This window comes from Bubalus bubalis, chromosome 6 (assembly GCF_019923935.1).
Source record: "Bubalus bubalis isolate 160015118507 breed Murrah chromosome 6, NDDB_SH_1, whole genome shotgun sequence".
NCBI classification, from domain to species: domain Eukaryota; kingdom Metazoa; phylum Chordata; class Mammalia; order Artiodactyla; family Bovidae; genus Bubalus; species Bubalus bubalis.
Window position 1 is genome coordinate 34442664 of NC_059162.1, and position 25622 is coordinate 34468285.

At 43.8% G+C, this 25622-nt stretch overlaps 3 protein-coding genes and 1 non-coding gene across 6 annotated transcripts in view; 1 reads left to right on the forward strand and 3 right to left on the reverse strand.

The window, feature by feature from the left end:
- ELAPOR1 (endosome-lysosome associated apoptosis and autophagy regulator 1) overlaps positions 1 to 6343 on the reverse strand; it is a 75099-nt gene extending 68756 nt beyond the window's left edge. Inside the window, exon 1 of one of the 2 annotated variants that reach the window (XM_044944603.2) lies at positions 6024 to 6343. In XM_044944603.2, the coding sequence (XP_044800538.2) occupies positions 6024 to 6176 (153 nt within the window). In that variant the 5' untranslated portion in view covers positions 6177 to 6343. The remainder of the gene's footprint in view (positions 1 to 6023) is intronic. The other variant, XM_006052158.4, reaches the window with a different exon arrangement.
- An 886-nt stretch (positions 6344 to 7229) lies between these two features.
- On the forward strand, positions 7230 to 11531 carry CFAP276 (cilia and flagella associated protein 276). 2 transcript variants are annotated; one of them, XM_045166068.1, is made up of 5 exons: positions 7230 to 7447; positions 9823 to 9939; positions 10414 to 10529; positions 10860 to 10987; positions 11383 to 11531. In XM_045166068.1, exons 1-5 carry the CDS (start codon positions 7367 to 7369, stop codon positions 11451 to 11453), a joined length of 513 nt encoding a protein of 170 aa, XP_045022003.1. In that variant the 5' UTR covers positions 7230 to 7366; the 3' UTR covers positions 11454 to 11531. The 2 variants fall into 2 exon arrangements, with proteins under 2 accessions (XP_045022003.1, XP_045022002.1); XM_045166067.1 differs by lacking the exon at positions 7230 to 7447 and adding an exon at positions 7661 to 7774.
- Positions 11532 to 13362: 1831 nt separating this feature from the next.
- Positions 13363 to 13796, reverse strand: LOC112585880. Its single transcript, XR_003110453.3, has one exon. It is a non-coding gene; the product is annotated as a small Cajal body-specific RNA 2 (non-coding RNA).
- Positions 13797 to 18222: 4426 nt separating this feature from the next.
- On the reverse strand, positions 18223 to 25314 carry TMEM167B (transmembrane protein 167B). Its single transcript, XM_006052156.4, has 3 exons — positions 25157 to 25314; positions 22902 to 23033; positions 18223 to 20711 (listed from the first exon to the last, which is right to left on the reverse strand). Exons 1-3 carry the CDS (start codon positions 25164 to 25166, stop codon positions 20629 to 20631), a joined length of 225 nt encoding a protein of 74 aa, XP_006052218.1. The 5' UTR covers positions 25167 to 25314; the 3' UTR covers positions 18223 to 20628.
- Between the last annotated feature and the right edge of the window lie 308 nt (positions 25315 to 25622).

The following is a 25622-nucleotide window of genomic DNA, read 5'->3' on the forward strand; positions in this document are numbered from 1 at the left end:
TACTCTGCACAACTAGAGAAAGCCCGAGTACAACCAAAAATAAATACCAAATAATGCCAAGAATAAAATAAATATATTTTAAAATAAATAAGACATACAAGAATATCAGCCCTCATAGACTTCACATTCTTGTCAAAAGAAATGGACAATTAAAATACATATATGTATGTATATGCACAGCTTCCCAGGTGGCACAGTAGTAAAGAATCCTCTTGCCAATGCAGGAGATGCAAGAGATGCAGGTTCTACCCCTGGGTCAGTAAGATCCACTGGAGGAGGAAATGGCAGCCCACTCCAGTTTTCTTGCTTGGAGAATTCCATGGACAAAGGAGCCTGGTGGGCTACAGCCTACAGGGTTGCAAAGAGTCAGACATGACTGAGCAGGCATGTACACATGTATATGCACACATATGTATATAAGTAAAATATATGTGAGATAGTAAAGAGTGCTGTGGAGAAAAATAAAGCAGGAAAGAGGAGATAAATAATGGTGTGGGGGAGGGGGGAAGGGGTAGGGTGTTAATATGACCTACCTCATAGAGACTCAGTGAGTTAATGAATGTCAGTCACTTAGAACACTCAATAAGTGTGAATTAGTATTAGTGTTATGAGCATATATTACTTTAACTTGTAAAAGTGAAAGGGTTGACAATAGGGATTAGCCAAGGTAGGTAGTTCATTCAATTCCTAATTAAAATGATGCCATTCAAGACCATCTAATGATTTAGAATAATGTTCCCATTATGTTTTTTAAAAGCAGATCATAAAACAGTAAGACGTCATAGGGACAGAGTAAAGGGGTAAAATAGGTGATTATATAGTTAATCCCACTAGGGGATTGTGAGTGGAAAAAATATGGGAGACCCCTGTTAGTTAATGATTACTCATGAGATTAACCACAAAACCAGGCAGGCTTAGTAACAAAACCACGCAACAGAAGCAAGAGACATGCTGCAAACAATGAAACGATGGTGGCAGGAGACCCACATCCTGCCCAGTGAGCTCACCAAGTTAATGATCCCTAGAACATGCTCTTTGCACACATGAAAAACAGTAACTTGTGGACCTAGCTTGTCCATGAGGGACAAGAAAACTCCCCTGCTCAATCTGGAGGAAGAGCTGATGATGGAAGCATGACATCTACTCAAGAAAGACAAAGAAGTTCTTCCCCCCTCTTCCCCACTTTTCCTTTGATTATAAAACTGTGTCCAGTAAGTTCTTGGGGTGTGGCATCTCTCGCCTACCTGCTTGTAAGCCTCACAAGCATCCTATTCTAATAAATCACTTCTTATCTATCACTTTGCCTCTCATTGAATTCTTTTCTGCCCTGAGACATAAATTGTGGTATGGAAGTTCTTTGGAGCCCTGAAACAATGCCAAACGGTTTCAGAAGCACAACATTTACTAAGCACTTACTCTACGCTATGCATTTTGTAAAGCACTTTAAGCATTATCTTGCCTAATCCTCCCGCCAACCCACTAAACTCCTTTGATCAGTTGACAAATTCTCTAACCTCTACCTTCAGCATGTTTTTCATATTTATGTCTTTCTTTTTTTTTTTATTTTAAACTTTTTATTTTGTATTGGGGTATAGCCGATTAACAATGTTATGAGAGTTTCATGTGGATAATGAAGGGATTCAGCCATTCATATACATGTATCCATTCTTCCCCAAACTCCCCTCCCATCCAGGCTGCCACATAACATTGAGCAGAGTTCCCTGTGCTTTACAATAGGTCCTTGTTGGTTATCCATTTTAAATATAGCCGTGTGTACATGTTGATCTCAAATTCCCTAGTTATCCCTTCTCCCAGTCCTTCCTCTCCCTCAACCATAAGTTTGTTCTCTAAGTCTATGAGTCTATTCTTGTTTTGTAAATAAGTTCATTTGTATCATATCTTTTTAGATTCTGCATATAAGGGATCTCATAGGATGTTTCTGCATCTCTAACTTACTCCACTCAGCATGACAATCTCTAGGTCCATCCAAGTTGCTGAAAATGGTATTAGTCCATTCTTTTTGATGGGTGAGTAATATTCCATTGTACATATATACCACATCTTCTTTATCCATTCCTCTGTTGATGGACATTCAGATGCTTCCATGTCTTGACTATTGTAAATAGTACTACAATGAACATCTATGTCTTTCTATTTATCCCACTGCCACCATCCTAGTCCAGTTCCTTTGTTAGCTCCTCCTTGACCTTTGCAAGAGTTTTTGAACAGTCTCCTTGCTCATATCTCTCTGCTCTCACTTTTTGGCTTACCTCAACCTTACTTACTTTATTTTATTTATTTATTTTTTAAGATTTATGGACCATTTTTAAAAGTCTTTATTGAACTTGTTACAATAGTGCTTCTGTTTTATGTTTTGGCTTTTTAGCCACAAGGCAAGTGGGATCTTAGCTCCCTGATCAGGGATCAAATCCATACCCCTGCAATGGAAGGCGAAGTCTTAACCATTGGACCACCATGGAAGCCCCAACCTTATTTGCTTTATACTCAAGCTAATCCACTATCTCTGCTAGAAATCAATTCTTCACTTAGTTTCCCATTTTCCAGCTTTGATTTCTATTGTACCCCATACCTTCTCCACCTTTCAGCCACGTGGTTTACTTGCAATCCTCAGGATCTTTTCCTCCGACCCTTCTATCTAGAAAGCACTCTCTCCCTCTCTCCCTCCATCTCTGCCCGCTGAAATTCTACTAATTATTCCGGAAACAGGTCAAGTGCCAACTGTTCAAATATGTTTTTTTTCTTTTCCTGTAAAACTCTAGATTGCCACTCCTGCATTGCTTACCACATGTTGACCACATGTCATCATTTATATGTCATTATTTGTGGGCTTACCTTTCCTGCCAATCAATATTTCTCAAGTACCTATGACACGTCAAGGGTATATACTAGGCATTTTATATGTGTTGTCCTATTTAATCCTCACAACAGCCTTGTGAGATACCTGCTACCATCTTGATTTTAGAGATCAGGAACCTGAAGCTGTCAGAAGTTAATTAACTTGCTTGAAGTAGCATCCTCACTAAGTGGCAGACTCATCACCATCCATTTACCAAAGTTTATTTCAATCTGTGTCTTCCAGATTCTGAAGCCCTTTGGGCTCTTCAACACAGAATGGAAAATCCTTTTGGGGGCAATTAGCACTGAGGCCTCAGGACAAGACCGATCTGGGAAAGGCAGCTTTCTCCTCCTCTCTCATTTGATTTAGATTCACTGTGCTATAGGAAATGCTCTTTTGGTTCTCAGCACTGAGCCCAGGCTAGCACAGGGCTGAAAAATGATTCGTGAGGACAAACAGCATCCAGGATGTTTAGTTCCACTGGTGACCCTGATTATTTTAAAATTGTGAAAGGAATGCCAAGCCCCAGCACATGTATAGCAATCTAGAACTCCCAGCTCTCTACCTCCTCAGTTGAGGCTTTACCCTCAACCTCTGTTCCCTGATTCAGTCCAGATGGATGCCTTGAATTTCAGAAACAAAGCAGGAACAGCATTGCTGTCATTAGACTTGGCCTTGGCTGGTAAGAGTACTTGACTCACAATAAATTCATACGAAAATTAAGAACAGGGAAGAGTTAGTTTACGCTGAATTGGTTTTTCACCATTTAGGATTGGAAGCCCCCAAAACTTGTTGGGTCAGTTCACACTGTCAAACAAAGAATATTATAATAATGGGTTTATTCTCTTCCTTATGGTTTTGGAGTCCAGGGTGTTCAGCAGCCACTGTTTGCTCAAGAAGAGTGTAAACAAGGCTTGCTGACGCCTGTGGCCAATGAACAGGACTCCTAAGCCACTTTCACTCCAGAACGGGGTGTGGCTCTAATGGTAAAGAAGCTGAATGGGAAAGAGGGTTAGGTAATTCAAATTTGTGTTTTAACTGTATTTTCTCTTTCAGTCCTCAAAGCAATCTTTTTTGAGTTGGGCGTTACTGAAATACCCATTCTACAGATCTAAAAACTGGGTAGTAAGTGACAGGCAGGAACTGGAACCTGCCTGTTGAGTATGTTGAGCTCCATAGCTTTCCACTGCCCTCAATTTATGCTCTTGGCAAGGCCTTTTGCTTAAACAAATGTCAATCATTTTAAAAGGACTAAAGGCAAAATTTGTACACAAGTTAGCACTCTCAAATATCAGTATTCTTCCCTCCCTAGGAAGCAAGATGATACAATGTGTTTAATTTCTTAAATGTCTCATATTTTCCAAAGATCTCAACAAGAAGTGGTAGTTGAACTCTAAGATTCTTATCTTCCACTCAGGGGACTCCAATGTTAGGCAAGTGACTTTGCTTGGTGAAACTGGTTATCTTGATTGGTTAGACCACAGATCACCAAGGCCAGTAAGCCACATTCACTGACAAAATCATCCTGTTCCCAGCTGTCTTTAAAACAGGTCATGAAGTGGCTGAGTGAAAATATGGATGATCCAGGGCAGGACATTGCTGGGACTGACACAAGTTACCAAAATTTCCATTGGTAAATTTTGGAGTGACTAGAGTCACTCGTTCACATTCATGAGTAAAGTCAAGTATATTTATTCACACACAAAAATCTCTCTTCCCACCTTCTCATTTCTTCATGATCTGTTGTGTTGTAGATAGTCTAACGGTTAGAATGTTGTTGTTGTTTAGTTACTAAGTTGTGTCCAGCTCTTTGCAACCCCATGGACTGTAGCCCATCAGGCTCCTCTGTCCATAGGATTTCCCAGGCAAGAATGCTGGAGTGGGTTGCCATTTCCTTTTCCAGGGGATCTCCCTGACTCAGGGATTGAACCTGTGTCTCCTGCTTGGCAGGCAGATTCTTTACCACTGAGCTACGCTGGAAGCTAAATTGTTAGAATACCTTCATAATAATACATTTCCATATGGGATGGGGTTGTTGTCGCTAATCAGCAGTTAATACTGACAACTTATAAATATTTCAACCTCTCAAAATCTTAGCCAAGTATGACACCTCAAATTAATTAAACAGGGCTAGACTCTTAATGTATTATGAAGTTTTTCACATTTCACATAGATAACAGTAATTTTTATTTCGCCTCCCCCCATGCCCTTCATGTAGTTCTTGTAAATATGTTGTTGCTGCCTCTGCCATATGGTTAAAAAAAGTTACTCAAAACACAACAAATTACTGTTATTTCAATACTATAGAAACCACTGAGTTTCATTACCCCTTCATACCTTTTTGTATCCCTCCAAAAGAATGTTCAAAGGCATTTTTGGTTGGGAGACATTCACTACTTATTCTCTGAATTATGTTGGCAACATTTTAGAAACACTTGAAAAAGACTTGCGACATATGTTAGCAAAAGTCCAGAGAAGGAAAGTGGAGATTGGCAGGAAGCAAGATATTAAGGAACTCAACCAAAGGTGGGTCATGCAGTGTCAGGTACACTGAAGAAAGCATACTGGGGGAGGCAACCTATAAACAGGATCCAGACTTAGCAGCCCACAAGGCAGCCAGATGTTGACTACCCAAGGGGACAGAGGTGACGGGATCCTCCAGTCCCTCTCGCAGACCTCCCACCTTTACCTGCCTTCCTTGAAGCCATGATACGATCACAAATATTCCCACTTCCATCCATTACTTTCCTCTAGCCTTCCAAACTCCTTTCTTACCCCACTTCTCCCCTTTTCCACTTTCTATTTTGCCCCTCTGTACATAATCTTTTGTTCTCAACCACTTTTAAGGTAATTTCATTTCAGCTGGGAAACAACTCCTGTCTTCTTCCCTCGTTCCGAGCCCAGGGACTCGAGTCCCTCCTGAGCTCCTTGGAGCTGGGACCTTTCCCGAGCTCAGCAGTCTAAGCTGTGAGGGTGATCTATTCTGTGAGTCCTCCAACGGGGTGGCCCCTCCATGACGCCAGTCTGTTCCTCTTCCTTCTTCCCCCTATCCCCAAAGAACCTAAACTCCGTGCCCTCTGAAACTGTCTGTGTCTAAGTCCCCAAGATCTCCGCCGTATCCAAGATTTTTTTGACCTAAGTGGGGTCGGGTCGGGGAAGACAGTACCTCTTTGCAGGCGTGAAGCTCCGGTCTTGCTCCCTGAGTCACCTGGAAGGCGGTCCCAACCCAGAGCAGCAGCCGCAGAAGCCGGAGTGTGCGCGGCTCAGTTCTTCTCCTGCCTCTGGCAGAGGGATGGAGGCTGTGGCCAGGCTCAGCCATAGTGTTGCTCCGAGCGAGCGGCAGCAGCGGCTCAGGTGCTGCGGCTGCAGCTACTGCTGGCAGAAGGCAGAAAAAAAGGGGAGGGAGATTCACAGGAGGCAGGATGAAAGGGGCTGGGCTCGCTTCAGTCACCTCCCTGCGGCTACACCAAGGCCGCCCATCCTTCCTCCTCCCTCCTTTCACTTATCCTCCTCCTACCCACGTCGCCTTGGCAACCGCCTCCTCTTTCCCTTCGCGCGGGTGGGGCAGGGACCACGCGCTCCTTTGCCGCTCACCTGCCGGTCGCCACGGCAGCCGCCGCCGCTAGCGCGCGCGGCGCAGAAATGCACACGCCCAGGGTCCGCAACCGGCCCAGCAGGCGCGCACAAGGCTCGTGCAAAGAACGCGGTGGAAACAACCTCCAAGCCATCACCAACAAATTCATTATTTTGGGCCATCGGCTACCTACGAGCATCACTAATTTTGCAGACGTGGCGTTCTACATATACTTATTAAACATCTTGTTAAAAGCAACAGAAAAATGACCGCGATGATATCTCTCCTCCAGGGATTATAGCCTGGAAGACTGGCCCGGGTAGGTGTTACCCACTGTAACAGCTGCTTCTGGAGGTCTTACTTCCACCACACCAAACCCATTTGTGAATTTACAACCAGTCCTGTGCGAAGCCCTGGGACTCACATAGTCAAGCTGAGCTTAAGCAAGGCGAGTTTGCCTTAGCTGGGCAATTTTCCAAACACACCTGGACTCCTCTGTCTTTTGACATCCCCATTCTGTCATCGCTCTGAGAAATCCTCTCGTAAGATTCCAAGGAGAAGGACATTTCAGGGCTGGCTATCTTTTACGAATTCTTTCCTAAACTGAAGTCTTTTGCCGAAGATTTGTAAGATGGGAGGCCGGTGTTTTTCACCGACGGCTCACGAGTGCAAATCCAGGGCTCCCGAGCACACTCGGCGGCTGTTTCCGCTCTGTGATCCCAGTAGCTTCTTCCCGAGGGGCCTCCCGCGTTGGACCGCCAGGTGGCGCCCTTCTCGGAGGGAATTCGCCTTAGTCACAGAAGGCCGAGCAGTTGCCTGGCAACTGAAATTGGGCGTTCCAAACAATTGGGACCCGGGCTCCTCCGCGTGTTAGGTTGTGTGCGGCTGCGCGGGTCTCTCACCCCTCTTAAGAGCGCCTCGCTCGGTGTTTTGCCATGCCTCTCACCCGAGACCCTTTCCAGAACCCTGCGTTGGATAAAGATGATTCCTACTTGGGAAAGTCACTGGCTTCCAAGGTATTGAGGTTTCTTACGCAGGTACCCAGTAGGGTCGACCTTACTCTTCTGTCGGCCTGACCGGAAGAAGTGGTAACTTAACTCTGGGGAGGACACTGAGTCAGGTACGGGAGAGATCTGTTTTCTGCCTACCTCCATGATCCCATATTCAGGTCTCCCCACCTTTCACGGTGCTTTTGAGCAGAGGGAAGTGGCGCTCTAGTCCAGAGGAACAAGGGGCACTTGCGGACCTAAGCAATGATTGATCTGACGGAGCTTGCACAGGCCCAGATTCCACCAAGCAATGCTTTGCCCTATTTGGGAAACTCTTCTATGAAGAGACGTGAGGTATATAGAGTGGGAAAGAGGTATCAAACACCAGGTCATGCTTTATACATCTGTCTTTGATTCATGTTGGAATGTGTTTGTGTATATATGTGTTTCATGATGGTCCAGGAAGAGTAATGGACCCTAAAGCAGTGATGCAGGGGGTGGTGGTAAGATGCAAAGGGCAGGACTGATGGGGCTTTGTGGCTGACTGGATATGGGCCCAAGAGAGTGGCCAGTCTAGGAGGGCTCCTAGGTTTCTGAGGGCTTAGCTGATACCATTTACTGAATGAGGTGTCCAGGAAAAGCAGGTTTGGGGAGAACGAGGTTGAGATCAATGATGTAGCTGTTGCTTTTTGGTGCCTGTGGGACACTTCTGTGGAGATGATGAGTAGACAACACAGTTAGGGCTGTGGGTTGACAATGTGTGGAAGCCACAGTATTCATAGAGTGGTACTTGAAGCCATAGGAGGGAATGAGCTCATCCAGTGAATGTGAGAGTCAGAAAGGCAGAAATGAAACCCCTGGAGAATCCCACTTAGGGGCAGAGAGAGAAAACAGAGCTGAGAAGAAAGCTGAGAAATAATAGGCAGATGCAGAAGAAAAACCAGGAGGAGCTAGACCCATGCAGGATGGAGAGAACATTTCGTGGAATCAAGAGTTGTGGTGTCAGAAACCACCAAGGTCAGATAAGATCAGGTCTGGAAATGATCCATTTGACCTAACCACAAAGGTTATTAGCAAGAGTAGTTTCAGTGGATGCTTGAGGCAGAGGTCGGACTGTATTGGGATGGAAAGGGGATGGAAAGGGGGTGGGAGGGAAAGTGGAGAGTAGTATGTGTTGACTCTTAAAGAAGGCTGGCTCGGTAGGAACATCATGGAGTCGTAGCCAGACAGTGACGAAAGGATGAGGAGAAGCTGGCTACAGGAGATGCCAGGATAGCACAGGTCCCTAAAGTACCAGGAAGGGCTGGGTTCAGGAAGGAAGAGTTATTCTTGAATAAAAGGGACTTCCCTTTCTCTGAAATGAAAGGAAAATGGATAGTGAAGATGGCAGCTCATGCTTGACAGGCCTGATTTTCTCAGTGAAAGACCATCTCACCCTTCTGCTTATAGAGATGATGAGGCTTAGGCAGCCTTGGAAGACTGGAAGAGCTACCTGTGCTTGCATCATATGTAATATTCCCATCTCCTTTTCATCTTTCTTGGTGATAACATAGTGCCTGGTCCACACCATTCAATTAATGGTGAGCTGAGTCATGCAGCACTGTGCCATATACCAGGGATGAAGAAGGTTCCAGCATCAGATAAGATGAATGAGAGTTCTACTAGGTTGTAGTTGTACTCACTGGAATTCAGTCATTGGTTCCATGAGCATCTCATTTTAGAACACCATGTTTTAGGTCACTGTGCTGGGTACTGGGGACACAGTGGTGAGCAATATGGCATTTTACATGTAATGAAGAAATCAGCTATGTGCCTTTCATATTCATACTTGTGGGGTTTTAATGAGAGAACCAAACATTCAATGAATTTTTTTGACATTCCCTCAGAAACAATGACCCGTCCTTGCTTACCGAAAATTTTTTCTCACATGTTTAGACACTATTCTCTCCTGATTCTCCTCTCCTGATTCTCTTGTCTCTGACTGTCCCCAGCTAACCCCATTATAATATTGTGCAGTCCTCATGAACCACCTCTTCCTTTTTGGTCAGATTCTTTTTGGGAGGCTTCAGCTGTTACTCCAACAACTGCATATTGCATTAGAATATCTTACCTCTTCTTCAAACTCAGGACTTCTGAACCTGAGCTCATCTTGCCTGTCTGCTCCCCATCCTTCACTTCATGTCCCACTTCACCCCTTTCCCTGACTCCTGGCCCATTTCTTTCAGTTCTAAGGGAAAACTTAGGAGGGTCAAAAGGCTGGGAGGCTTGCCCCATATCATCCTTCTCGTTTAGATGTCTCGATTCAATTAAAATGGAATGGCAGGAGGGGATGGATGTCACTGATGCTACCACATCAGCAAGGCCTTCGGTAACCAGTTGTGGGTGTGGTTTCTCTTTTGCAGAAACTGCCATATAAGAACCCAACTCACCTTGCTCAGCAACAGGAACCCTGGTGTCGACTCAGCTCAACTCCCACAGTTACCTCCATGAAACAGGATGGTTTTTTTTTTTATTCAGAGGTACCTAGCATTGAAATGCTATTTCTCATTATATCCACTTAGGACTAATGACTATCCTTTTTGAAAGGCAGTCTGTCCGTGACTGCTTTAGCAGCTTTATCTTGCCCCCAATCCAAGATCCTATCTCTGGGAAGGCAAAAGGCTTGAGTTTTGCTGCAGTTAATTATTTGGAGCAAATCATTCTCTCACTAGACTTCTCATTATAACCATGAATGAGGTAAGGCCCATTAAGCTCAAGAGGTTCCCATGTCTCCAGGAGAGCTTCCCACTCCTTAGACTTAAGCACGAGACAATTCTGTATGGACAAGATTTAAGAAGTCATCATGTACAGTAATTTGGTGTGTAAAGAGCTGGTGGGTCTCAGGCCCCAAAAGGGTTTACTCTGCTTTGGGAGAAGAGTAGAACCCAATAGAACCCAACTAGAATGGGTGCACGGTGGCAAGTTAACCCTGAGAGGGTTGGCTTCCTCTGTAGATACCAAAGGATGACCTGGATTTCCGCTTAGCAGCCTTGTACAACCACCACACAGGGACATTCAAGGACAAGAGTGAGATACTCACACACCAGGAGACCATCCAGGATACCCGCCGGTAAGTTGTGGAGGCAGAGCCTCTCCCTAAGAACAATGCCATCCAATCAAGTAAGGTAAACCGTCACCTGGGAAATAATTAATAGGTTCCTATTTGTATAGATTTTTGCATTTTTTAACTTCTGTAATACAATTTCTGTGGGTTTCTTTTTTCTAAAATGAAGAGATCTTCCAAAATTGGGCTCATCTGTATAATAAAACATTTGGTTAATTCAAGAGGCTAGAAAAGGCCTTTGGTTGCTGTATTTTTGAGGTTGTATGCAACTCCTTCCCTCCTTACCTTCTCTTGATTGATTTCATTCTCCCCTGTTCTTCCCACATCATCTTCCAGAATCAAGACCCAATTCCCTGGAGAATTTTTACCCCCTCCCCAACCACCCCTCATCACTTCCAGAGCTAACATCAGACATTGGATCAACCCTAAGAAGGAGTCTATTCACAGCATACAGGGATCCATAGGTAAGGGTTAGAAGACTGAGGAATGGGAGGAAGATGGGTGGTGCAAGTTTTTCTCAATGGACACAGGAATCAGGGAGTTGAGGTGGCTGGCTATTAGGGAACATGAGGGATAACTGAGTCTGGCACATATCAGATGAATGCCAGGGGACATGCTGACTATAGGGCTAGGAAATGAATTCAGTTTCAGAGCCTCTGCCTTAGCCTTAGGTCTAATGGACAAGAATTTTCAGCAAAGGACAGAAACCTGGGAAAAGACCTATAGCTACTTCCCATCAGTCTTGTGTTTCCCCAGCTGTTAGAACCTTCTCCATGGTCCCCATGAAAGTATGGGTGACAAATTCCCAGAAAAGGCAACAGATCTTAAATTCACAGCCCATTCCTTCTTTTCTCCACAGTGTCCCCTCACACTGCAGCCACCAATGGAGGGTACTCCCGAAAGAATGATGGTGGCTTCTTCTCCACATAAGTGTTGACAGGCCCCTGGACTAATCATTGTGGAACATCCCGCCGACCACCTCCATTAAATAGATTTGTGTAAGTTGAAGCCTGGAGTATCTGTTATCCGCGGACTATAAGTTGCCACTTGACTACTCTTAAAATGTGGAAGTTTCTCAGTTTCTAGAAACTAATGCTATTGGGCAATATTTGCAATTCGGAGTCAACCTGCTGAAAAAGATAAGGATTTAGGACAGAACAGCACTGCTTTTGGCAGGAGACAGGTATTCACATTTTGTAAACTGGAGTCATTCCAACCATACAGATATATAGCCATTCAACCTTTCTTGAAAACTTTTCATGTGTCAGCTGTTGAGCTAATTGTTAGGGAGACAAGAATGGGCATTGTCCATTCTCTCAATGAACTTAGAGACACTAACTTTAGTAGCTCTTTGTAGCATTAATATTTATGCAGAGGTCACACTTAACAGATTTCAGACCTTCTGGATTTTGTCATTTTCTGGGCTCTCCTTCTCCATGAGAGCTCAGTCTCCCTGGTCCTTCTTCCTTTCCATTGTTCATTCTTTTAACTCTGCTGTCTCCTTGCCTGGGAGTCAATTCTTTTTTTCGTTGCCTAGATTTATAGCCCCTGATTCTTAGAAACAGAGCTTAACAATCTGATCCTAGGGTCTGAAAGTACCTAAAAACTAATGCATTAATGTGGTTTCTAAAATTACAAGCCACTCACAGGAACCTGCTGTCAGAATGAGCAAGAAATGAGACCCTTTAGAATATTGTACAATTAAGTTCCCATTTCTAAACTTGGACAGCATATGCACTGTTGAATAAATCAGACATGAAAGGGCTTCTATTTGGTACTTAAGTGCAGGGTCCTTAAATTCCACCAAACTAACAGTCCCTCTTCTATAGAGATACTCCAATTTATTCATAGTGTTTACTGCTAAGTGGCAATATGTTCAGTTCTCATTATTTAGAAGGGCTGAAAGTAGCAGAGAGGGGTGACTCTCTGGATAATCACCTCATGCGAATTGATACTGAACATCGAAAAATTTATTACTGCGATCCATGCATGGAGGCTTTAAATAATCCTGATTTCTAGACCTCTCTGATAATTATAATTCAGTAAATCTGGTGCGGGTCCCTGGAATCTGAATTCTTATAAGCTTTCCAAGTTCTCTTATGGATATATACATACATATTGTTGTTTAGTCACTAAATTATGTCCTACTCCTTCCCACTCCATGGACCGTAGCCCACCAGGCGCCTCTGTCCATGGGATTCTTCAGGGAAGAATACTGGGGTGGGTTGCCATTTCCTTCTTCAGGGGATCTTCCCAACCCAGGGATCGAATCACAGTCTCCTGCACTGCAGACGAATTCTTTACCACAGAGCCACCTGGGAAGTCCTTATATACACAGGCTCAGAGGGTAAAGCGTCTGCCTGCAATGCAGGAGACCTGGATTCGATCCCTGGGTCAGGAAGATCCCCTGAAGAAGGAAATGGCAACCCATTCCGGTACTCTTGCCTGGAAAATCCCATGAACAGAGAAGCTGGTAGAATACAGTCCATGGGATAGCAAAGAGTCGGACACGACTGAGCGACTTCAGTTCACTTCAGACGTGCGTACACACCTACATGCCTTCACGGGCAGGCGCTGTATAGTGTCTTTAGACCTAGGGCACCAGTGTTGGTATCACACGCGAGTCATGATGACAAAACGGACCTAAAGAAAAAAAAAAAAAAGGAGGCGCCTAGAAAAGTAAAACTGCAGCAGAGAACAAGGGCTCTGTCCCCTTTCAGCTTCGGCGCCTGCGGGCGGGGCGACGGCTAGTTCGACGGCCCGTCAAAGACCCCAGCCGGCTGTCGACTGTTGACACGTTATCCCCAACGCCACGGGCGGCCGTGCCCTGGGGCCGGGCTCAGATCAGAATCGCCTCGATAATCAATGGCGCGGGACAAGCCCGGCCTCGTCTATCTGATCAATTCATCACTTCTGAGCGCCGGACCCCACAGGACCGGCTCCGGAACCTCCGGGGCCACGGCGTTGCCACCGCCCAAGGGGCCTCGCTGCACAGCGCCCCGAGGAAGGGCTTCGCAGGAGGGAAGCTTTTCATTTCGGGTCGGACCGGCGGGGCTGGAGTCCCAACCCGATCAAATAAGATCAACGTGTAGGCCGGGGGAGGGGTGCAGGGGCGAGCGCACGCACGCACACATTCACGCACCCACTCAGACATTCACGCATCCACTCACACACTCGGCCTACACGCGCACCCCTCCCCCCCCCCCAACACACACAACACCACACAGCAATTTACAGCAACCTCACTTCCAGCCCGCTCTCCCTCCGGTGAAGGAGCGGAAGTTCGCACCCTCTTTTATAGCCCTCGGCCCCGGAGACTTTTGGGAGGAACCACCAAGCACCGGCCATCTCCGAGTGTGCACTTTGCTGCCCTCGCGTGGTTCGGAGAGGAACCAAGGGCCCTAGTTGAGTTCAGTTCAGTCGCTCAGTCATGTCTGACCCCATGGACTGCAGCACGCCAGACTTCCCTGTCCACCACCAACTCCCAAAGCTTACTCAAACTCATGTCCATTGAATCGGTGATGCCATCCAACTATCTCGTCCTCTGTTGTCCCCTTCTCCTCTAGTCTTCAATCTTTCCCAGCATCAGCGTCTTTTCAAATGAGTCAGTTCTTCGCATCAGGTGGCCAAAGTATTGGAGTTTCAGCTTCAGCATCAGTCCTTCCAATGAATATTTGGGATTGATTTCCTTTAGGATTGACTGGTTGGATCTCCTTGCTGTCCAAGGGACTCTCAAGGGCCATAGTTCAAAAGCATCAATTCTTCGGCGCTCAGCTTTCTTTATAGTCTAACTCTCACATCCATCAGTTCAGTTCCGTTCAGTTCAGTCGCTCAGTCGTGTCCGATACTTTGCCACCCCTTGAATTGCAGTACGCCAGGCCTCCCTGTCCATCACCAATTCCCAGAGTTCACCCAAACTCATGTCCATCGAGTTGGTAATGTTATCCATCCATCTCATCCTCTATTGTCCCCTTCTCCTCCTGCCCCCAATCCCTCCCAGCATCAGAGTCTTTTCCAATGAGTCAACTCTTTGCATGAGGTGGCCAAAGTATTGGAGTTTCAGCTTTAGCATCATTCCTTCCAAAGAACACCCAGGACTGATCTCCCTAAGGATGGACTGGTTGGATCTCCTTGCAGTCCAAGGGACTCTCAAGAGTCTTCTCCAACACCACAGTTCAAAAGCATCAATTCTTTGCCGCTCAGCTTTCTTCACAGTCCAACTCTCACATCCATACATGACCACTGGAAAAACCATAGCCTTGACTAGATGGACCTTTGTTGGCAAAATAATGTCTCTGCTTTTGAATATGCTGTCTAGGTTGGTCATAACTTTCCTTCCAAGGAGTAAGTGTCTTTTAATTTCATGGCTGTAATCACTGTCTGCAGTGATTTTGGAGCCCCCAAAAATAAAGTCTGACACTGTTTCCCCATCTATTTCCCATGAAGTGATGGGACCAGATGCCATGATCTTCATTTTCTGAATGTTGAGCTTTAAGCCAACTTTTTCACTCTCCTCTTTCATTTTCATCAATATACTTTTTAGTTCCTCTTCACTTTCTGCCATAAGGGTGGTGTCATCTGCATATCTGAGGTTATTGATATTTCTCCCCACAATCTTCATTCCAGCTTGTGCTTCTTCCAGCCCAGCGTTTCTCTTGATGTACTCTGCATATAAGTTAAATAAGCAGGATGACAATATACAGCCTTGACGTACTCCTTTTCCTATTTGGAACCAGTCTGTTGTTCCATGTCCAGTTCTAACTGTTGCTTCCTGACCTGCATACAGGTTTCTCAAGAGGCAGGTCAGATGTTCTGGTATTCCCATCTCTTTCAGAATTTTCCACAGTTTATTGTGATCCACACAGTCAAAGGCTTGGCATAGTCAAGAAAGCAGAAATAGATGTTTTTGTGGAACTCTTGCTTTTTCGATGATCCAGCAGATGTTGGCAATTTGATCTCTGGTTCCTCTGCCTTTTCTAAAACCAGCTTGAACATTTGGAAGTTCATGGTTCACGTATTGCTGAAGCCTGGCTTGGAGAATTTTGAGCATTACTTTACTAGCGTGTGAGATGAGTGCAATTGTGCGGTAGTTTGAGCATTCTTTGACATTGCCTTTCTTTGGGATTGGAATGAAAACTCACCTTTTCCAGTCCTGTGGCCACTGCTGAGTTTCCCAAATTTGCTGGCATATTGAGTGCAGCACTTTCACAGCATCATCTTTCGGGATTTGAAAGAGCTCAACTGGAATTCCATCACCTCCACTAGCTTTGTTTGTAGTGATGCTTTCTAAAGCCCACTTGACTACACATGCCAGGATATCTGGCTCTAGGTGAGTGATCACACCATTGTAATTATCTGGGTCATGAAGATCTTTTTTGTACAGTTCTTCTGTGTATTCTTGCCATCTCTTCTTAATATCTTCTGCTTCTGTTAGGTCCATACCATTTCTGTCCTTTATCGAGCCCATCTTTGTATGAAATGTTCCTTTGGTATCTCTAATTTTTTTGAAGCGATCTCTAGTCTTTCCCATTCTGTTGTTTTCTGCTATTTCTTTGCACTGATCACTGAAGAAGGCTTTCTTATCTCTCCTTGCTATTCTTTGGAACTCTGCATTCAGATGCTTATTGTATCTTTCCTTTTCTCCTTTGCTTTTTGCTTCTCTTCTTTTCACAGCTATTTGTAATCCCTTAGTATCTCTAAATTTTCTTGAAGAGATCTCTGTTCTTTCCCATTCTACTGTTTTCCTCTATTTCTTTGCATTGATCGCTGAGGAAGGCTTTCTTATCTCTCCTTGCTATCCTTTGGAACTCTGCATTCAAATGGGTATATCTTTCCTTTTCTCCTTTGAGCCCTGCTAAGGCAGGACAAATTCCCACAATGCTGAATTATAATTACCTTTGAATCTTTGTGTGACATATTTATAACCATATCTATAGTGTTTCTTTGATCTTTGATCCAAGTTCTGGATATAAGATGATATAACCTCAGGATCCCTCTAGGTGAATGAGTTCTTTCCCCAGGAGAAAGCAAATTCTAATCATTCCAACACCAGCTTTCCCAGGATCTCCTCCCAAGGGAGAAAGCAAACATCATTTTACCAAAGGAAAAGGGTGAGAATAGATGACTTAAGTCCAAGGACGAAGTGGTCAGAATATCTAATGAGTAAAGGAAGGAAGTCATATACCTGTCCACACAAAGCCCTCTGCTACCCTTCACTTGCTTTTTCTATCATACCCACTAAAATCTTTCAACCTCTAAAATCAGTGAAAAAAGGAATGATTATGTAAATTACAATTAGCTCCTTTCACATCAGAGAGTATAATGTTTCAGTTGTTTCTTTCTCCTTTTTCAGTGACATGTATGTGAAGGGGGAAGACAAATCAGAATTTTGTGAAGTTATCATTTGTGAGTCCCATCATGCACTTGGAATAAACAAATAGGGGGAAAGTATCCACTGTATGTGTCAGAAGCCCAAGAAATTTCTAGGTATGTGGCTGGGTAACCTGAAAACCTCACTTCACAGAAGAAATTTAATGACTGGTAATGGCAGTTGACACCTGTATTTTAATAGCAGTAGTAGGTAAAATACATTGGGAAATGTTATCTACATTACTTAATACAGCTCAAAATGTATTAATATATTTGCTTATATATATATATGTAATATATAGCTGGTATAAACATATATATTGTGTGTGTGTGTGTATATATATATATAGGCTTACCAGGTGGCGCAGTAGTAAAGAATCTGCCTGCCAATCCAAAGCAAGAGACTCAGGTTCAATCCCTGAGATGCAAAGATCCCCTGGAGTAGGAAATGGCAACCTGCTCCAGTATTCTTGCCTGGAAAATTCCACGGACAGAGGAGCCTGGCAGGCTATAGTCCATGGAGTCACAAAGTTGGACGTAACTGAGCAAATATACACACATATGTATATATTCAGTTCAGTTCAGTCGCTCAGTCGTGTCCCACTCTTTGCGACCCCATGAATCACAGCACGCCAGGCCTCCCTGTCCATCACCAACTCCTGGAGTTCACCCAGACTCACGTCCATCAAGTCAGTGATGCTATCCAGCCATCTCATCCTCTGTCGTCCCCTTCTCCTTTTGCACCCAATCCCTCCCAGCATCAGAGTCTTTTCCAATGAGTCAACTCTTCACATGAGGTGGCCAAAGTACTGGAGTTTCAGCTTTAGCATCATTCCTTCTAAAGAAATCCCAGGGCTGATCTCCTTCAGAATGGACTGGTTGGATCTCCTTGCAGTCCAAGGGACTATCAAGAGTCTTCTCCAGCACCACAGTTCAAAAGCATCAATTCTTCGGCGCTCAGCCTTCTTCACAGTCCAACTCTCACATCCATACATGACCACAGGAAAAACCATAGCCTTGGCTAGACGGACCTTTGTTGGCAAAGTAATGTCTCTGCTTTTGAATATGCTATCTAGGTTGGTTATAACTTATATATGCATGTACACACACACACACACACACACATACACCCTCAAAGGAGAAAGCTATGCCTTCATTGATTCTGAACTGTATCATACATACATCATACATTCGATGACCATCACATGGGGTTAACAGGACTGACAGTATTCACTAATGCAAACTAACAAGGTATACTATAGGCAGAACCCAGGAGAGTATTAAACAAAGTTCAACAATTCAGTATGCATGTGACAAAAATGGACAAAAATGGTAGGGAAAAATTTTATTTTCAAGGACTGTGCAGACAATGATGAATAAAAAAATTTTATTTCAACTATAAAAAGCTGACTTCATTCCACCCTGGCATACAACATTTATGGTGATGCCAGTTTGAATCTGAGACAATACTGCTATCCCCATGCTTCCACCCCTAAAAGACTCTCTTAGAGGAACAACTTCCTACAATTTTCAGTCAAAAATTTATGATACATCAATCAAAGTAATGAATAAAACAAGTTTCTGCTTATATAAAGAAATGAAACAAGCTGTGTATTTGTTTCTTGCTGTAAATTACCTTCACTCCATACACTTTTTGGTATGTTCTGGTATGAAAACATCTCAAAATATAACAATTCAAGACTTCAGGTCAAGATGACCCATGCAGGAAGCTGTAAAAATTGATTTGAACTGTGAAATGGAACTAGTTTAAAATATGAAGAAGCTCCAAGTTATTAGCCCTATTAGGAAACAAAAGTCATTAAAGCTACAAAATAACAAGTGCAAAACACGCTGAACCTGTATTTCCAGGGAGTGACATTCCTATTGGCCAACAGGTTCCAAATTGACACCCACAAGGTGTAACTCTTTCGGTTCCACTAGCTTTCCTTTCTCTTGTGTGAAAAAGTCTCAGAAATGACAATGAAAATATAGGAATCATTGAAATTTACCCTGTAGACCAATTCTGGAGATAACAGCCAGAGATGATGATTAGACATGTAGTGTTTACTTGATGACTTTCTGTATGTCTAGGAACCCTCAAAGCACTAAACTGAGTGTTTCAGAATCTAAACTTCCTAGCAGCTTTTGTTCTTTTGGAATAAGACAAAAGACAATTTACTACCACAAAGGGATCAACCACAGCCAACTTGTCCATAGTCAAGTTTTACTTTAATGAGCAATTCAACTGGTAGACCTATGTCTATGCTTGCTCTTTACAATAATTTTAGACCAATTTTTTTTTAAGAGAAATTCTAGGCTTCATAAATGCGACAGTTAATCCTTTTGTAGATATAAGAAGGAGGGAATGGAGAAGTCTTCCCTTCAAATGTAAGAATCATCTAAAACTATTTGCTCAGGAGTTCCCATACTCCATGGAAAAGCTCATCCATCAATCTCAATTGGAAACCTGGGTTTTCCTTTACTTTAGAAGACACTCTCATTTTATTCATGGATTGTATGAACTGTACAAACATGCATATGAGTGCCATCAATTTCTCATTAAAATTTCTAATGTTCTTATAATTTCCAAGAGACAGCTAAAGAGTACTGCAACATGAACAAAATTTAAAATGAACCAAAAAACACAAGTAATTGACTGAAAATTGCCATAATAACCCAGATTTAAACAAAAAATAAGTGTGTATCTTCGGTAACATGACAAAACTTCCATCTAACATCCCAATAAATTCTAGATGACTTTACTAGTATATGAATTAATACACTAAATGTATTTATTTCTTCTACCCCAACTGCAAATATATTAAATAATTATTTCTTCAATAGTTTCTCTTTCCCTTAGTGGTGGCATTTAAAACTGAGTAACAGTATTTAGCACTCAGTCATTTAGAAAAAATTTAAAAAGTTTTAGGAAAATAGCAACAGTTTCCATATACCATTTGAAGGGGTGAAGTTTCCTTTTGGGAATATTACTGAATGGAACATTGTTTCTTGTCTAAATCACTCCTTTCAGGTCTCACCATAGACAGATAATTTCCAAATCTTACGTAGGCCCAGATTGTTTTGGCAAAACTCCTGAGCTCCAGCACACAGCAGAGCTATTTTCACCGTTTCTTTTTGCAGTGAGGATCTTGCCTCTCTCTGTTTCCAGGTGGGTATGTGAAAGATAAATTTCCAAAGCCAAAACAATGTCTTGGCATTGTTTAACTACTATTTCCCACTCAGCCTCCCAACCCCACCCTCCCAGCACTCCTGCAATTTATCACATCCAAATAAAACAGTAAAAATAAAAGTCAAGTCTTAAAAATTATCTCTCTTTCCAAGAAGTTTGAACACAGCCTATATCCTCCCCTAATGAGCCTCAGTTTGAAAAGAGCCTGATGAGGGGCTGAAGAACAAAATAGGTAACAGTTTTTAAGCAGGAGGTATGGAATCGTATCACCGAGGGGAGTAATTTATCTGGACATTATATGCTCTCTGCTGAGGACTGATTTATAAGCAGGTCAAAGGAAGTTTGCTTTCTGTAGTCCCCGGAAGCATAAATAATGTTTGTAATCATGAGGAGTTTTCCCCACAAGAAGTAGGGGAAGATGCTGTGGTGTCATCCTGGGGACTTCGACGATTTTAGCTGAGCTTTCCTGTGCTGGGCCCAGGCTCCCGACAGGTTCTTCACCTTTGTCCCCTTGGCTGGCGGTTGATGAAATGGATGCTTCAGAATTCATTTTATAAACAGGACGTAGAAGGCCATCACAATGCAGGCGATTGCCACAGCAGCATGCAGCCTGGTTCCAATTACAGCAGCTAGCAGGAAATAATAAAAAGAGAAAAGGAATCACACCTTGCCTGCCGGGGTCCAGCCCCGGCTGATCCAGGGTATTCGAAGGAGAGGCGGCTTCGGCGACCTATTTATTTATTTATCAAAGATATAAAGAGTAATAGAATGAGGATAGCTCAGTAGGAAAATTCAGTGGAGAAAAGAAGCTGAGTAGCTTGGTTTACGCGGAAAATCAATATAACCTGTGACACCAGGTTAGCTCTGACCACGGAGGCCGCAGGCGCCCTCTCGAATAGCGGAAGGTGCCCCACCTTAGACACCTTCTCGAGTGGGTCTTAGAAGCCCAGGCAAATAAATGGTTGCAGAGGATTTCCGCGCTCCAGATGGAGACTCAGCTGGAAATTGAGGGGAAGAATGACATGGGGAGACCAAGCTTTGGTGAGCAAGGCCCGTAGCTTTATTTTCAACAGGGGCTTATATACCCTAAGTTACACATAGAGGATAATAGGGGATGCAAAGTCAGCAGTCTTTGATCCTTACCAAAAACCAGGGTTTCTTTCCTGCAAATTTATCGTATACAAATGGTTTAGGTGATTTACATCATCTTCTGGCCAGAAGGCCTCTTAACATTTTATGACTCTTGACAAAGACTTATTTTCTCTAAGAGCAATTATTTTAAGGTTTGGCGCCATCTTTCGAAGGTGTTAGATAAAATTGCATTCCTATAGGGCGGATGTGTAATGGGTTTACAACAAAGGAAAGAATTTATTACCTTAAGGGTCTAAAGTTACTAACACCAAGGCCACTACTTATTTTTTCTACGTACCAACTATTAATTAATACATATTCAAGGATACAATACAGGGGATGTGAAAAACTTGGCAACAAGCATTGGCTCATCAATGAAATCTTTTACTAGTTTTATTCTGACAGGTTCTAACTCTCTGAGAGGCTCTAAGCTATTTGAATATCTTAAGCTTCCCGTGCCTCTCCCTCTCGAGGCTGGGAGACTGTAAACAATCGTATGCATAGCTGTAGGAGTCTAGGTAAACTTGTCAGGCGAGTTAGAGAGCCATCTGAGGGGTTTGGATTTAAACACTCCTAAATGCCCAGGAACTTTATTAATTGGAGCTGTAAGTTAACTCTTTGACAGAGAGAGTGAGATGGTGGTGGGGGACAGCCCCCAGTAAAGTCAGAGGTGAGAGCACAAAGCAATAAAGTAGGCAGACTCTGGTTTTTTTGGGGGTAGATGCTCGAGAATATCCAGGGGGACTCCTGAGGCTCGATCCCGCCTTTGCATATGCCGAGCCTCCTTCCTCATGACCTTTGTCCCGAGTGGAATGTCTCTCGCTGGCTCCCGGCACTTGCCCCTTATATAAGTCCTCACTTTCAAGGTGATATTTTGAAATCTTTAGTCACAGATAAAGAGACCTGTTAAGGATCTCAATAATCAACCCATCCAGGAATGTATTTAAATACTACTCAGGACTTCCCTGGTGGTCCAGTGGTTAAGAATCTGCCTTGCAATGCAGGGGACTTGGGTTCGATCCCTGGTGGAGGAATTAAAATCCCACATGCTGTGGGGCAACTAAACCCATGCCCCGAAACTACTGAGCCCATGTGCCACAGCTGGAGAGCCTGTGTGCTGCAACTCTCGTGACATAACTAAAGCCACTCAGCAAATTAACAGAACTGCAGTCTATGAGCTGCAACTCACATGGCACAACCAGGACTTGACTCAGCAAATTAATAAGTAAATAAAAATATTAAAAAAAAATAAATAAGTACGACCCTTATGCCCTAGGTTTTACGTGAATATATCATTAGTTTAAATTTTGCCCTATTTTGAAAAAATACTTAGGTAAATAAGATTCCAGATGAAGGTGCCCAAAATAAAAAGTAAAAAAGCATCTGAGTTAATAAAATCAATACTTAAAAAAAAAAATCTCCAATATATTCTTTCAGAAATTCGGGAAAAAAAAACACACAAAATTTTTCACTGGGAAAATATTACTCCCAACAATTCCAGTCCAGTCTAAAATTGTTTAAATTATACACTTTTATGCCATGGAGAATATTAAAATTACTTTGTAGCTAAAACAAACAATTACGTAAAAGTTGAACCAAATATAATCCCAGCCTGTCCCACCTTCACTTGGCAGCACCTCACTGTCCAGAGATGGCAACTTCCTCTCCCTGAACAGATATGATCTTACCTTTGTAAAACACACCCCAAACTCCCTTCTTTTCTGAGAGCAGCCAGGTTTTGAGACGAGGTACTTTCTTGAAGTAGGCACAGGTGCAAACAAACAGCAACCCAAACACCAGAATCCCATCCAAGGAGTACACTGTTACAGAAGAGAAGAAAGCCTTAGGTGCTAATCCAGCTTGGGAGAAGTAATGCCTCTGGAGAACACAATGTGATATAATACCAAGGTGGTGATCTCAGCGGCAGTGCCAACTCTGACAAGAGGGAGCCAGGGTCCTGGGACTAACAAGGTTACCTTTTTGTCCCCTCAAATCACGGAGAAATGCCCCTTACAAAGATCTCACTGCCTTCTTCCCTCTCCTTTCAAGAACTGCAAGTTCTGAGAAGAGTGTGCCAGTTAATGTGGAATCAGCCTGCCAGGAATGGCCAGTGTGGGCAACATGTTGAGAGAAGTATAAGAATCCTTGGTGCCTGAGCTAAGAGATTGAAATGTGCTCTTACTATAAATCACTCATGTGATAAAGAAGAGCTAGATATTTAGCCAAGTCTTTCAGAGCTTCATCTGTTGGTAATGAATATGATAAGGCAAAAGCTTAATGGAAACTGCAAGAGTTAGAAATCATATGACTATAATTTTCCTGTGTTTTATCTTACACTTCATGCATCATACACTACTTACAAACCAAATTTCTGCCAGAGTAACAGATTCTTGAGAACAAGCCAAAAAAAAAATTTGAGGCTTCATCATGGTGGAACAAGTGTGAGAAAAAAGCTTTGAACACATAGTTCTAGTTCTTACATATGTAAACTGAGCTATGTCTGGTAAGCACAATGAATCATCTAAGTGGAAAAAAAAAACAATCAGACCACAAAGGGGGGAAGGGTGACTAAAATTTATTCAATAATTACTATGTGTTCAATTGCTTCCTTATTTCTCAGTTCAGATTACTTTTTCCTCTAGGTGATGACCCTTCCTGTACTGTGTCTAGTAACCTTAGACCTCTGACTGTCCAGAAAGCTTCAAAAGAATATTTGACACAACCAGCATCTCCCAGTTCTGGACCACTCTCCCAGTTCTGGACCACTCTATCTCCCTCTCTCCCTCCAGTAAAACTATCTCACAGCTAGATGTCACACAGCAACAGTCCAGTAAATTAATACATATACCAAGTTTTTAAGATGAACAATACCTTTACCTGCTAATCTTCTTCTCCTGTAAGTTTTTGCAAAGCCAAAAGTCACGAGGTGAAAGGCTTATGGAAAAGTACTTTTTGAGAAATACTCTCCTATGCCTCTCTAATCATACTAAGAGGCCTTGTCATCTTTTTTCCAGTAAGATGGACTCTAAAGAACACAAAGGCCTCGTTTCCTGTCCTTCGCTGGAATGTGGAAATCGTGTCTATATAATCGTGTTCGAAGAGGCCTGTAAAATTAGGTCAGATAAACAGGGCGGCAACTGCCTCAACTTTAGAAGAGGCAGTACCCAACCCTTGCAACTTTCGCTACGGTCTCCAGATGGGATCGCCCAGGCAAGACTTTAGCATCAAATAAAAGAAAACTTTCTGGTATTTTAACAAAATAAGAACTTTTTTTTTTTAGGATTCACGTTCACCCCCCAAAAAATGTGGGCCTTAAAAACCCTCTATGATTTCTTGGTCTTCCCAAGATGCCTACTATCCGAAAGTATGAGAAAACAGAGGGCTGTGAGGAGGATTCTCTCATTTCCCTGGTGCTACAGCAATAGCTCGGGCTTCCCTGGTGGCTCTGACAGTAAAGACTCTGCCTGCAATGTGGGAGACCTGGGTTCAATCCCTGGGTTGGGAAGATCCCCTGGAGAAGGGAAAGGCTACCCACTCCAATATTCTGGCCGGGAGAATTCCATGGACTGTATATTCCATGGGGTCGCAAGAGTCGGACACGACTGAGCGACTTGCACTTCACAGCAATAGCTCAACCAGGACTGGCCTCGCGAAACGGCTTGTAAGGGCCAAAACGAACTTCTAGAAGAGAGAAGTGAAAACACAGGCTAGGGACCAAGGACTCGGGGTGTGGGCACAAGAGGCATTGGGGGTTCTAGATGTGCACGCGACGGGGGAACCCGCGAAGTAGTACAGGAAGCAGGAGTTAGGGACACGGAGAGGCCAAAGGGAGGACTCCGATGGGAGGGGGCGGGGAGAACGGCCACGTCAATCCGGGCTCCGCCCGCCACGTTTTCCCTAGTGTACTGGACTCCCATCCTTTGCTCTGGGCATTGGTTCTCACCGTTCGTCATGGCGGCTGGGCCCGGTCCTGGATAGGGAGTCCGGGGGAGAGGTCAGTGGCGGTAGCGGCGAAGACCGGGGGAACCCAGCTCCCACCTGACACTTCCCGATCCGGGCCGCGGCAACGGGCAGGAGCCGTAGTACGCAGGCGCAAGGGAAGGGAGGCGAGCGCCAAACGCAATCAGTCGTGGCTAGGAGATTGCCGAGCTAGGGGAACCTGCGTGGGTGGAACTCTCAAGAACAGGTGTGGGTGAGAAGAAAGCTGTCCAGAAGGCGTCCTTCGTGGCCATGGTAAACAATATCTTCTGGGTGCCCCTGCAGATTTAGTGCTGGGGCTAATCTGACCTGCTCCCGTCGTTGTGTTTGAAAAAGTAAAGTGAAAGAAACTGAAGTTGTGTCCGATTCTGCGATCCTATGGACTGTAGCCTACCAGGCTCCTCCGTCCATGGGATTTTCCAGGCGAGAGT

Excerpts from the sequence above, each read along its gene's own strand:
- CFAP276 (XM_045166067.1), top strand. The coding sequence starts at position 7,685 with ATGATTGATCTGACGGAGCTTGCACAGGCCCAGATTCCACCAAGCAAT. Across the intron at positions 10,530-10,859 it reads ACCATCCAGGATACCCGCCG|AATCAAGACCCAATTCCCTG; the intron begins GTAAGTTGTGGA and ends ATCATCTTCCAG. Across the intron at positions 10,988-11,382 it reads CAGCATACAGGGATCCATAG|TGTCCCCTCACACTGCAGCC; the intron begins GTAAGGGTTAGA and ends TTTTCTCCACAG.
- TMEM167B (XM_006052156.4), bottom strand. Across the intron at positions 20,712-22,901 it reads TTGGGGTGTGTTTTACAAAG|CTGCTGTAATTGGAACCAGG; the intron begins GTAAGATCATAT and ends ATTTCCTGCTAG.